At 42.0% G+C, this 13,178-nt stretch overlaps 1 protein-coding gene across 2 annotated transcripts; it reads right to left on the reverse strand.

The window, feature by feature from the left end:
• Positions 1-3,225: 3,225 nt before the first annotated feature.
• Positions 3,226-12,892, reverse strand: LOC110513423 (zinc finger protein 664). Of its 2 annotated transcripts, none has more exons than XM_036939293.1 (3): positions 11,861-12,870; positions 5,242-5,419; positions 3,226-4,841 (listed from the first exon to the last, which is right to left on the reverse strand). In XM_036939293.1, the coding sequence occupies exons 1-3, from the start codon at positions 11,867-11,869 to the stop codon at positions 3,571-3,573; spliced, it is 1,458 nt and encodes a 485-aa protein (XP_036795188.1). In that variant the 5' UTR covers positions 11,870-12,870; the 3' UTR covers positions 3,226-3,570. The 2 variants fall into 2 exon arrangements, with proteins under 2 accessions (XP_036795188.1, XP_036795189.1); XM_036939294.1 differs by having other exon boundaries at positions 4,400-4,813; positions 11,861-12,892.
• Positions 12,893-13,178: the final 286 nt, after the last annotated feature.

Below are 13,178 nucleotides of genomic sequence, written 5' to 3' on the forward strand. Positions count from 1 at the left end.
GGAAAAATTAATGGGGGAAAATGAAGATTTTGGAACACCAAAAATAAGGTCAGCACAGGCTAAGGAGATCTTATACAGTACATTTTGTTCTATGAGATAATAGCAGACAGTTAATGTGAATTTTATGAATTATGAAGCCTTTGCAATTGTTGTGCTTTTTTATTACATGAATACTTCAAAATTCACAAGAAGTGATGTTAGCTGATACAGATTGTAGAACAAAACGCATAACATCTAAACCTGTGTTTTCAACAGACCTTCCGGCGCCTACAGAGATGGCCGCCTCGCTTTGCATTGCTAGGAAACTATGCAGTATCACAAGCATTTCGCTACACTCGCATTAACATCTGCTAACCATGTGTATGTGACAAATAACATTTGATTTGCTTATAGAGATGGCTCATTCATCACAAAGCCCACTGATATTGCAAACCACTTGAATTACTTTTTCATTGGCAAGATAAGAAAACTAAGGGATGACATGTCAGCAACAAACACTGACACGACACATCCAAGTATATTGGACCAAATTATGACAGACAAGAATTGTACTTTAGAATTCCATAAAATCAGTGTGGAAGAAGTGAATAAATGATTGTCTATCAACAATGACAAGCCACCGGGGTCTGACAATCTAGATGGAAAATTACTGAGGATAATAGCAGACGATATTGCCACTCCTATTTGCCACATCTTCAATTTAACCCTACTAGAGAGCGTGTGCCCTCAGGCCTGGAGAGAAGCCAAAGTCATTCTGCTACCCAAGAAGAGTAAAGCCCCTTTACTGGCTCAAATAGCCGACCAATCAGGCTGTTACCAACCCTTAGAAAAAATTGTGTTTGACCAGATACAATGCTATTTTACAGTAAACAAATTGACAACAGAATTTTAAGATATTAGCTCTTGTCACTTAGTATTTTAATGAATGCATAATGGTAAACCTAGACACTTGCCTCTTATAGTATTCTGAGTGGTGACTGAAGGCTCTCTACCTTGGCTAGATTCATTGATACAATTATGGGCTTGTAACATTAACATCATATTGGAGTCAGAGTCTAAATGTTCTTCACTCTTCACCTTCTTCTGGCAACGGTCCATACTTGATCCCTTACTCTTTTTAATTTGCTTCAATGATCTTCATCTTTTCCAAATGTATATTTTGGTCCTGTTTCATCCATCTGATAAATACATGACATTATCAAAGTATGTTTGTCTATTTTATGTTTCTATCTGAAAAGTCCTCTGAGGCGTGTAATGACTTCTCGGAGAAGTGGTGATCAGGGTGGAGGTGGTAGCACATGATGGCGTGGGGGTACGGTCGGGGGGCTCCCCACACGAAGCCTGGTCACTTTTTCAAGGTCATTTTTATGATGTTTCAGAACTACTTGTCAAAACAAGTTACAAATGTATAATTTTCTTTAAAAATAAATAACAGGTCATTCTGATGTGTATGATAGAACACATTTTCAACTCCAAGGACAAAACAAATCACTGAGACATTTTCACCCCAAGTGAGACAACCGAGCACCCTGGCTCATTGACTATAAGGTCTACAGATTCATTAAGTTTATTTTTTATCAATGTGTCTGTGTGTATATATATATATATATATATATATTTGATTGTACAGGTGTGTATATTTCAAGAATTCTAATCTTTTACTTTTAGATGTGTGTGTATTGTTGTATATTACTGCACTGTTGGAGCTAGGAACACAAGCATTTCTACACCCGCAATAACATCTGCTAAATATGTGTATGTGACCAATGATTAGAGTGTGTGTTTGTGTACGAGTACAAGGGCATAGGATTGTGTGTGTAGGTTTGTAATTGGTGGAGGGTGGTATGTGCATTAACATTAGTGAGGTAACACATAAAACATTGGTTTAGGTGTTATTACATTATTCATTAAAGTTGTATCTCACCTGATAAAGTAACTTATTACATTAAATGGAAAAAGTTATACTACAACAATTCAACATTTTATCATATTAACCAACAAGATATTACACATACCAGTTTTATTACATTATAAATCTATTACATTTACCGTTGTTACAAGACAGTATGCATAGTTATTACCTTGAACTCCTTGGAAATTATCCAATGTATTATTGATTAGATTTAGGATCATTTTAATCAATTTAGATATATAAAATACACCATTTAAGTGATAACTTCTTGTTTAGAAGATAATGGATTGAATGTATTGATCAATTGAATACATGAATATGTACCTATTGTTGAAACATTATTCTACATTATCCCCCCCCCCCCTTTTTTTGCAGCAATTACAGCTGCAAGTCTCTTGGGGTGTCTCTATTTTTGCTCATTCTTCAAGGCAAAACTGCTCCAGCTCCTTCAAGTTGGTTGGATTCCACTGGTATACATCAATCTTTAAGTCATACCACAGATTCTCAATTGGATTGCGGTCTGGGCTTTGACTAGGCCATTCCAAGACATTTAAATGTTTCCCCCTTAAACCACTCGAGTGTTGCTTTAGCAGTATGCTTAGGGCCATTTCCATTTTTTATGGATTTACTGGTGCTCCGTTGGATGTTCAAAGTTTCAGATATAATTTTTACAACTCAACCCTGATCTGTACTTCTCCACAACTTCGTCCCGGACCTGTTTGGAAAGCTCCTTCATCTTCATAGTGCTGCTTGTTTTGTGGTGCCCCTTGCTTAGTGGTGTTGCAGACTCTGGGGCCTTTCAGAACAGGTGTGTATATATATATACAGTGGGGAGAACAAGTATTTGATACACTGCCGATTTTGCAGGTTTTCCTACTCACAAAGCATGTAGAGGTCTGTAACTTTTTATCATAGGTGCACTTCAACTGTGAGAGACGGAATCTAAAACAAAAATCCAGAAAATCACATTGTATGATTTTTAAGTAATTAATTAGCATTTTATTGCCTGACATAAGTATTTGATCACCTACCAACTAGTAAGATTTCCAGCTCTCACAGACCAGTTTTAATTTAAGAAGCCCCCCCTGTTCTCCACTGATTACATGTATTAACTGCACCTGTTTGAACTCATTACCTGTATAAAAGACACTTAGATTGCACACAGGTGTACTTCATTTAGCTAATTATGTGACTTCTGAAGGTAATTGGTTGTACCAGATCATATTTAGAGGCTTCATAACAAAGGGGGTGAATACATAAGCACACACCACTTTTGTTTAATTTATTAGATTTTTTTTAAACAAGTAATATTTTTCATTTCACTTCACCAATTTGGACTATTTTGTGTATGCCCATTACATGAAATCCAAATAAAAATCAATTTAAATTACAGGTTGTAATACAACAAAATAGGAAAAATGCCAAAGGGCAGTGATACAATTATCAACATCCTCACAGGTTCACTATAACATTTCCTATGAGAACATTTATCCATTTAGATCAATGTGTGATATTACAGACACAGGGGAGACTTGATGCTAGATCAGAGCTGCATATTATGCTCCATAGAGGTTACCATGGTGATCAGACTAAATCAACTGTTTAAGAATGGGAGATGGATATGACTGTTCACTAGATATTTCCTATTGATCCTTTATTTAGTGTACTGGAACCGGTGACAGATAGGAGGGAGAGGAAATATGGCACATTTTTGTCTTCTGGTGTTTTTTCAATTGCCCTAAATAAGCAAAGCGCTTCCTACATAGACAAACATAGGGTTTCACTCCAGTGTGTGTTCGCTGGTGTGAATTTAGGGTCCCTGATTGACTGAAGCTCTTCCCACACTGATCACACCTATAAGGCTTCTCTCCTGTGTGTATGCGCTGGTGTATAGTAAGTTTTTCTGACACAGCAAAGCTCTTCCCACACTGATCACATCTAAAAGGTTTCTCTCCTGTGTGTTGTCTCTGGTGTATATTCAGGTGTACTGATTGAGCAAAGCTCTTGCCACACTGAGCACATCTATAAGGTTTCTCTCCAGTGTGTGTTCGCTGGTGTGAATTTAGTGTCCCTGATTGACTGAAGCTCTTGCCACACTTAACACAGGTAAAAGGTTTCTCTCTAGTGTGTGTTCGATGGTGTCTAGTCAGGGAGGAAGCTATAGCAAAGCTCTTCCCACACTGATCACATCTAAAAGGCTTCTCTCCAGTGTGTGTTAGCTGGTGTGTATTCAGGGTGGAAGCTAGAGCAAAGCTCTTCCCACATAGACAGACATAAGGTCTCTCTCCAGTGTGTGTTCGATGGTGTCTAGTCAGGGAGGAAGCTAGAGCAAAGTTCTTCCCACACTGATCACAGCTATAAGGTTTCTCTCCAGTGTGTGTTCGCTGGTGTGAATTTAGGGGCCCTGATTGACTGAAGCCCTTCCCACACTGATCACAGATATAAGATTTCTCTCCTGTGTGTATGCACTGGTGTATAGTTAGGGCATCTGATACAGCATAGCTCTTCCCACATTGATCACAGCTATAAGGCTTCACCCCAGTGTGTGTTAGCTTGTGTATGTTTAGGGCTCCCAAATATGAAAAGTTTTTCCCACAATCAAGGCAGGGGTAAGGCTTCTCCCCTGTATGAATTCTCAGATGATATTTTAAGGTGTTAGAAGCAGCGAAGCTCTTCCCACACTGTGAGCAGCAGTACGGTTTTTCTCCGGTGTGAATCCGCTGGTGAATAATGAAGTCACTCCGGTTTGTGAAACTCTTCCCACAGTCAGAGCAGCAGTGGTGAGGTTTCTTCCCTGTACGCCTCTGCTGATGTTTCTTGAGATGTTCTGATCTGGAAAGACACTTCGCTGTCTCGTTGGCAACATGTGGTTGAGGATCCCCAGAAGATAAGCACCTGCCACTGAGAGAACGACGGTTAGGGGTGTCCCCTGTGAAACAAAGACATTGAATAACTAGGTTTTGGAAACATGGGTCCATAAACAAACACTATAAAACATTTTTTAGTGTTATTTAGCAGACGATGTTATCCAGAGTGATTTACAGGAGCAATTAGGGTTTAGTATCTTGCTCAAGGGCACAGACAGATTTTCTACCAAGTCGGCTCAGAGATCCAAACAAGCAACCTTTCAATTTGTGGCCCAACGCTCTTAAAACACAAGACTACCTGCCTCTGTTATCATCAATATACACCCAGTTTATTAGGTACCCTCCATTCATGAAATTCTATTGACAATTAACTAGCCCCTGAGCGTTTTACTGTTTATAAATCAATAAACAGAAGTTGCAGAAGCAGATTGTGGTCTCATCCACACACCCCATTGTTCTTACTTGATGAAATCAAATCTCCATCCTCGTGTCCTTCTCTCACAGTTCGACTCTGCCCTGTTGTTTTCCTGCAGTCGACCAGCCGCACAAACACCCTCTTCAGATCCAGCAGTAAGGCGCTACCAGGAGAGTTGTGACCAGGGGACTCCGGCAGGGTGGAGGGGGACGGACTAGCTCTGTCCTGGTGACCACAGGAAGTATTGTACATAGAATATCATTAGACCAAACATTTGATTAGTCTAAATCTCTGATTGGTGCATCCTTATAAATACCTCCTTTCTCCTGAAGTGTGTAACTGTTCACTACTTTCCACAAATGTACAGTTTTCAAATCACTTTGGGACATTTCTCAAATGGAAGTGGTATATATTTTTTTACTAATGTAAAAACGTATAACACTTGTAATGCCCCTCTGTCTTATGTTCAGAACCTTTGAGTATTCATTGGAGTTGAACACATCTTTCACCCCTGAGTTAATCTAGGTTAACCCAGAACTAATGTCTCACGTAATTGGTCAGCCGCACAATTTAGTTCTGAGTTCATACGTGTTAGGATGAGAGCTTAACAGATGCTAGAATGAAGAGCTCCACCCTTCCCTCTCCAAAAAGTCGGCCAACACCTGCAAAATCGTTATTCGTCAAAATAACCAGAGGAAAAAGCAAAACACCTGAACTACTGCTGCTCATTATGATGTAGTATTTAGAGCCAATTCCATCAATTATTTGGTTTTACCTTCCACCCTAAATTAAATGAATGTAAATTTATACAGTTATCCCCATGTACAATAGAGCCACGTCTCTCTGGTGCCTTTAACAGCCTGTTTCTAGTCTAAAGTGTTGCAGAGTTATGCATCCTATACATTTATATAATCAGGGTTTGGGGGGCATTAGCCCCTCACCCACCCCAAGCTCCACTCCACTGGAATGAACGTAGATAAATATCCAACACAGGGCTGGTCCACCATCCAGATCAGAGCTGTAAATACAATCAAGCCTGTCTAATGGCAGAGTTGTTAGTTTGGCACTGTTGATAAGCACAGATTTGGCATGACCCTCTCCTTAGGACCATCTGGCAGAACGGCCAGAATATGTTCTATAAGTTAAGACAGGAGGCGGTGCCAGACACATGCTGGAACCAACCCTATGAACTATGACTATGTAACCTGTCTGTAACCAGTATATAAGAGATGTAGTGATACTGCCCTGAGGGAGCTACCTTCAGAACGGTACTTTATACTTCTAAGTTTGACCTCACCAGCATGCTGATAAAAAAAACTTCATTTAAGATTGAATTTGAGTGTCCCTGTGGTGAATTTCCACGAGAATCCCATCACATACACTACATTCCCAAAAGTATGTGGACACGTGCTCGTTGAACATCTCATTCCAAAATCATGAGCATTAATATGGAGTTGGTCTCCCCTTTGCTGCTATACAGCCTCCACTTCCGGGAAGTCTTTCCACTAGATGTTGGAACATTGCTGCGGGAACTTGCTTCAATTCAGCCACAAGTGCATTAGTGAGATAGGGCACTGATGTTGGGCAATTAGGCCTGGCTTGCGGTCTGCGTTCCAATTCATCCCAAAGGTGTTCGATGGGGTTGAGGTCAGGAGTCTCTGTGCAGGCCAGTCAAGTTCTTCCACACCAATCTCAACAAACTATTTATGTATGGACCTGGCTTTGTGCACGGGGCATTGTCATGCTGAAACAGGAAAGGGCGTTCCCCAAACTTAACACAAAGTTGGAAGCACAGAATCGTCTAAAATGTCATTGCATGCTGTAGCGTTAAGAATTCCCTTCACTGGAACTAAGGGACCTAGCCCGAACCATGAAAAACATCCCCAGACAAGTATTCCTCCTCCACCAAAACTTTACAGTTGGCACTGTGCATTGGAGCAGGTAGCTTTTCCTGGCATCTGCCAAACCCAGATTTGTCATTCGGGCGGTGAGCCTTACACCACTCCAGCCGACGCTTGGCATTGCGCATAGTGACCTTAGGCTTGTGTGCAGCTGCTCAGCTATTGAAAGCCATTTTCATGAAACTCCAGACGAACAGTTATTGTGCTGACGTTGCGTCTAGAGGCAGTTTGGAACTAGGTTGGGAGTGTGGCAACTGAGGACAGACAATTGTTATGCGCTACGTGCTTCAGTACTCGGTGGTCCCGTTCTGTGATCTTGTGTGTGGTTTACCACTTCTCAATTGAGCTGTTGTTGCTCCTAGACATTTCTACGTCACAATAACACCACTTACAGTTGACTGGTGAAATCGCTAGCAGGGCAGAAATTTGACATACTGACTTGTTGGAAAGGTGGCATCTTTGATGTTACCATGTTGAAAGTCACTGATCTCTTCAGTAAGGCCATTCTACTGCCAATGTGTGTCTATGGAGGTTGAATGGCTGTATGCTCAATTTTATACACCTGTCAGCAACGGGTGTGGCTGAAATAGCCAAATCCAATCATTTGAAGGGGTGTCCACATACTTATGAATGTACTGTATTTATAATCTGGACTAATATTAACAGATTTCTGAATTCCATTATGTTATTGTTGTGAATTATTAGATATTACGGCACTGTTGGAACTAGGAACACAATCAATTCACTCCACCCTCAATAAGATCTGATAAGTATGTGTATGGACCAATACAATTTGATTTGTTTTCTCAGCTAGTTTGAGTTGTGTCCTGTCTGACAGTGAAATATGGCTAGCGTTTACCGCAGCTTGGACTATGGAGTAGCTAGCTAGCGTTTACCATAGCTTGGACTATGGAGTAGCTAGCTAGCGTTTACCGCAGCTTGGACTATGGAGTAGCCTAGCTAGCGTTTACCGCAGCTTGGACTATGGAGTAGCTAGCTAGCGTTTACCATAGCTTGGACTATGGAGTAGCTAGCTAGCGTTTACCGCAGCTTGGACTATGGAGTAGCCTAGCTAGCGTTTACCGCAGCTTGGACTATGGAGTAGCTAGCTAGCATATTTTGTTTTGAACTGATGTAGTTAATGTAGTTCAATGCTGTGGCGCTTCCAGGCAGCTGCTCGACAGTAACGTGTTACAATGTTTGAGATGCTTGTTGGTGTTGTTTTTTCATTGTTTTGTGTCACACTGCATACTGTTCCTTGCTCTTTTAACGGATTAAGCATGGTTTTGACAACGATGAATTGTACAAACGTTGTTGAATACTCATCACATTTTCTACGGATTTACAAAAAATATGCACCTCCACTGGCACCGCATATCCGACACAAACTTCAGTGCCTCGGGATAATGCGCGTAAGAAGCAGGGTGAGATGGACTATATTCTAACTGAATTATGTGACGTCACAAATACGTCCCAGGATGCCCCAAGGACCCCGAATGTGCTGGTTTGTAATTCAAGATCATTGATGAACAAAGTGGATGAATTTGATCTGCTTCTTCATTGCAGTAAATGCAGACATTGGATGCGTCACTTAAACTTGGGCCCACGAAAATATCCCAGATGAATCTCTTTTCATATACAACTATCAGCTGTTCAGAAATGACAGGTCCAGAGAGAAGATGATGAGAGGAGGGGGTGTGGCTATGTACGTGAACCACAGTATGCAGGCAAAGAGAAGAACTGACCAGGAGAAAGAGGAATTTGAGTGTATGTGGCTTCAGCTCCACCCTAAACGACTCCCCAGCTCATTTTCAACTCTGTTCGTGGGACTACTCTATCATCCACCATGGGCAAATGAGAAAACACTTCGGTAGAACACAGTGTTATCTCATCAACACTGTCCATGTGATCAGGATGTCCTATACCTAAAGTGTCAAACCCATGTACAACGAGTGACTGGAGGCCCATCTCTCTAACGTCATGCCTTGGAAAAATCCTTCATTAAAAGAAAACTCAAGCCAACAGTTTTATCTGAGTGTACAAATCAGTAAGCCTACCTCTCAAACTCCAGCGATACTACCGCCCTTGTGAAAGCCACACACTCCTGGCTGACAACTACAGACTCCAAACATACCAACAATGGTGAGGGTGTTACTTGCTGATATGTCCAAAAGCCTTTGATCGAGTAGATCACACAAAGCTCCTGCAACATCTGTTTGACATTGAACTGTGTCCAAGGTTACTAGCCTGGCTCAGCAGCTACACCACAGGAAGAAGACAGAGGGTGATGGTTACTAGCCTGGCTCAGCAGCTACACCACAGGAAGAAGGCAGAGGGTGATGGTTACTAGCCTGGCTCCACAGCTACACCACAGGAAGAAGGCAGAGGGTGATGGTTACTAGCCTGGCTCCACAGCTACACCACAGGAAGAAGGCAGAGGGTGATGGTTACTAGCCTGGCTCCACAGCTACACCACAGGAAGAAGGCAGAGGGTGATGGTTACTAGCCTGGCTCCACAGCTACACCACAGGTAGCTGATAGCAGTGGGTATAAGAGTGGGGGGGGGGGGCGGACAAAAAAGCAATTTCAGAATGTGTGGGGGGGGGGGGGGGGGGGTCGTCATGTCACCCCGCCCCCAGTGAAAGTTGCGCTCCTGATTGTTTGTATATTTTAGTTGTCACTGTAGTAGACTAAGTATAGGTGATTAGAAAAAATATCAAGACTGTTTCAAGGACAGCTTTTTTTCCATCTACGTAACATCGCACAAAATCTGAAACTTTCTGTCCAAAAATGATGCAGAAAAATGTATCCATGCTTTTGTCACTTCTAGATTAGACTACTGCAATGCTCTACTTTCCGGCTACCCGGATAAAGCACTTAATAAACTTCAGTTAGTGCTAAACACGGCTGCTAGAATCCTGACTAGAACCAAAAGATGTGATCATATTACTCCAGTGCTAGCCTCCACACTGGCTTCCTGTCAAGGCAAGGGCTGATTTCAAGGTTTTACTGCTAACCTACAACGTATTACATGGGCTTGCTCCTATCCATCTTTCCGAATTCGTCCTGCCGTACATACCTACATGTACGCTCCGGTCACAAGACGCAGGCCTCCTTAGTGTCCCAAGAATTTCTAAGCAAACAGCTGGAGGCAGGGCTTTCTCCAAAAGAGCTCCATTTTTATGGAATGGTCTGCCTACCCATGTGAGAGACGCAGACTCGGTCATGACCTTTTTAAGTCTTTACTGAAGACTCATCTCTTCAGTGGGTCATATGATTGAGTGTAGTCTGGACAAGGGGTGTGAAGGTGAACAGAAAGGAGCGACGAATCGCCCTTGCTGTCTCTGCCTGGCCAGTTCCCCTTTCCACTGGGATTCTCTGCCTCTAACCCTATTACCTGAGCCACTGGCTTACTGGTGTTCTTCCATGCCTTCCCTAGGAGGGGTGCGTCACTTGAGTGGATTGAGTCACTGATGTGATCTTCCTGTCCGGGTTGGCGCCCCCCTCGGGTTCGCGCTGTGGGGGAGATCTTCGTGGGCTATGCAAGGCCTTGTCTCAGAGTAGTAGGATGGTGGCGGAAGATAGCCATCTAGTGGTGTGGGGGCTGTGCTTTGGTAAAGTGGGTGGGGTTAAATCCTGCCTGTTTGGCCCTGTCTGGGGGTATCGTCGGATGGGGTCACAGTGTCTCCTGACCCCTCCTATCTCAGACTCCAGTATTTATGCTGCAACAGTATATGTGTCAGGGGGCTAAGAGTCAGTTTGTTAGATCTGGAGTATTTCTTCTGTTTTATCCCGTGTGAATTTAAGTTCTCTCTGCCCTAAGACCATGCCTCAGGTCTCTCTCTCTCTCATTTACTCCTGAGGTGCTTGACCTGTTGCACCCGCTACAACCACTGTGATTATTATTATTTGTCCCTGCTGGTCATCTATAAACATTTGAACATCTTGGCCATGTACTGTTATAATATCCACCTGGCACAGCCAGAAGAGGACTGGCCACCCCTCAGAGCCTGGTTCCTCTCTAGGTTTCTACCTAGGTTCCTGCCTTTGTAGAGAGTGTTTTCTAGCCACCGTGCTTCTACATCTGCATTAATTGCGGTTTGGGGTTTTAGGCTGGGTTTCTGTACAGCACTTTGTGACATCGGCTGATATAAAAAAGGCTTTATAAATACATTTGATTGAATGATTAGATTATGTTGAAATGGTGCTTGAATAGTGGAGGCAAGGGATGATTTCAAGGTTTTATTGCTAACCTACAAAGTATTACATGGGCTTGCTCCGATCCATCTTTCCGAACTCGTCCTGCCGTACATACCTACATGTACGCTCCGGTCACAAGACGCAGGCCTCCTTAGTGTCCCAAGAATCAGCCCTTGTTTTCTTTGCGTTAACAATAATTCAATAGTTGTTGAGTAGTCTGAAAGCATCCGAAACATTCACTTGCTTGACCATTCTGTAGGTCATGTAACTGTTAGTTACATGCAACATATTTGGTTAACTTCACCGGAAAGACGTTGCACTCCGGTTTTATGATTACACAAAAAGGTGTGGCTGAATTTATTCTGCCACTGTCTACTTGTCACGGCTGTGTCAAGGCATATGAACGAACAGGTTAGAGCAAACAAAATATCCCAAGTTTTTAATTACCATCATAGTTTAATTTGTCCAGCTGTTCAAATGTAAATGGATGATCAAAGATGACGAAAATAGGCCTAGACATGTTATACACCACAGTAAGCATACTGTAAAATAAAACTAAACTTACCCGATCCATCGTTGAAGCTATTTTTTCTTCAACATTTCTTCAAATAAAAAAAACGTGACAGTAAATCTGTAGCTAGCCCCCACTATAGTTACTTTCTTTGTTACAGCGTTCAGATAAAGAAACAGCTATACCAGAGCCATCAAACGTCCTTTTAAATATCAAAACTAGATTTAATTTGTGACAATAAAATGTCTGATGTAGGCTAACCTAACTTCAGAAAGATCCTGGATAAGATCTTACCTGATCTATTAAAGTCAGGAAAACGTTCAACACCCTATTCACCAAGAATCATGCTGTCTGTTATCGTCTAACTCTATACGAGTCTGTTGGAACAACGTCCTCTTCGGGAGTCCAGATAGTTTTAAATGTCTGAGGCCCAGTAAGGGAAGCCTATATAATACCAGACTGATTACCGCTGCGCTATCCGTGCAGCGAACCAGTAAAACCCAAAGTATGTTCAATCCGAAGTCTGCAGTTGTCATGCAGCACTTAACAGCAATGCAATCTCCGCAGTTGTCAATGTACTTATACTTCCGTTTCACCGAGCAGCCTCGAAGCAGTTGAGAAGGAAGTGGTCTTCTTCTTCTTTGGTATTATGGCGGTCCGCCATAAACAATTGTTATAGGTTCATACCTCCAGCAAGTGTATTGGCTGTGTATCAGTCTACTATTCTGTAGTATTAATTCATTGCACTTTGTGAAAAACCAACTAAACCTACACCCATTAAAACGTAATTATTCCACTACTTTGGCCCTCTGATTCAACACCAGGCCAGCAGCCTGGGAGGACAGGATAGTATCGTTCAAAACACATTATAACTCTGCAGTAAAATATTGTACACCCAAGTACTTCTCTACAGCTGCCATCACAACATCTATCCACTGTGTTTTACATTCTACACCTGCGGTACAGTTGACAACCATGGCTATGAACGCCCAAAAATTGTTGGTGTTTTTTCTTTTCTTTTTTGTGTCGCACTGCATACTGTTCCTTGCTCTTTTAACGGATTAATTAAGCATGGCTTTGACAACGATGAATTGTACAAACATTGTAGAATACTCATCACTGCTGGAAGGAAGTAGTCAAGAGACGACGTTTGTGTTTATACAGGAAGTACCGCCCCCACTTACCGTCAACCAATCATGTCAATGTTGAGCTAAACAGAGCTTCAGATCTCGCCAGCTTGTAGAATTATAACAATGAAATTAGTTACCTTTGGCTCGTTCAGCCATCCTAATGGGAAAAATAGGGTCAGCACAGGCTAAGGAGATCTTATACGTTTGTTCTATGAGATAATAGCAGTCAGTTAGTATTACCT

Source organism: Oncorhynchus mykiss, chromosome 12, assembly GCF_013265735.2.
Source record: "Oncorhynchus mykiss isolate Arlee chromosome 12, USDA_OmykA_1.1, whole genome shotgun sequence".
Classification (NCBI taxonomy): Eukaryota; Metazoa; Chordata; class Actinopteri; order Salmoniformes; family Salmonidae; genus Oncorhynchus; species Oncorhynchus mykiss.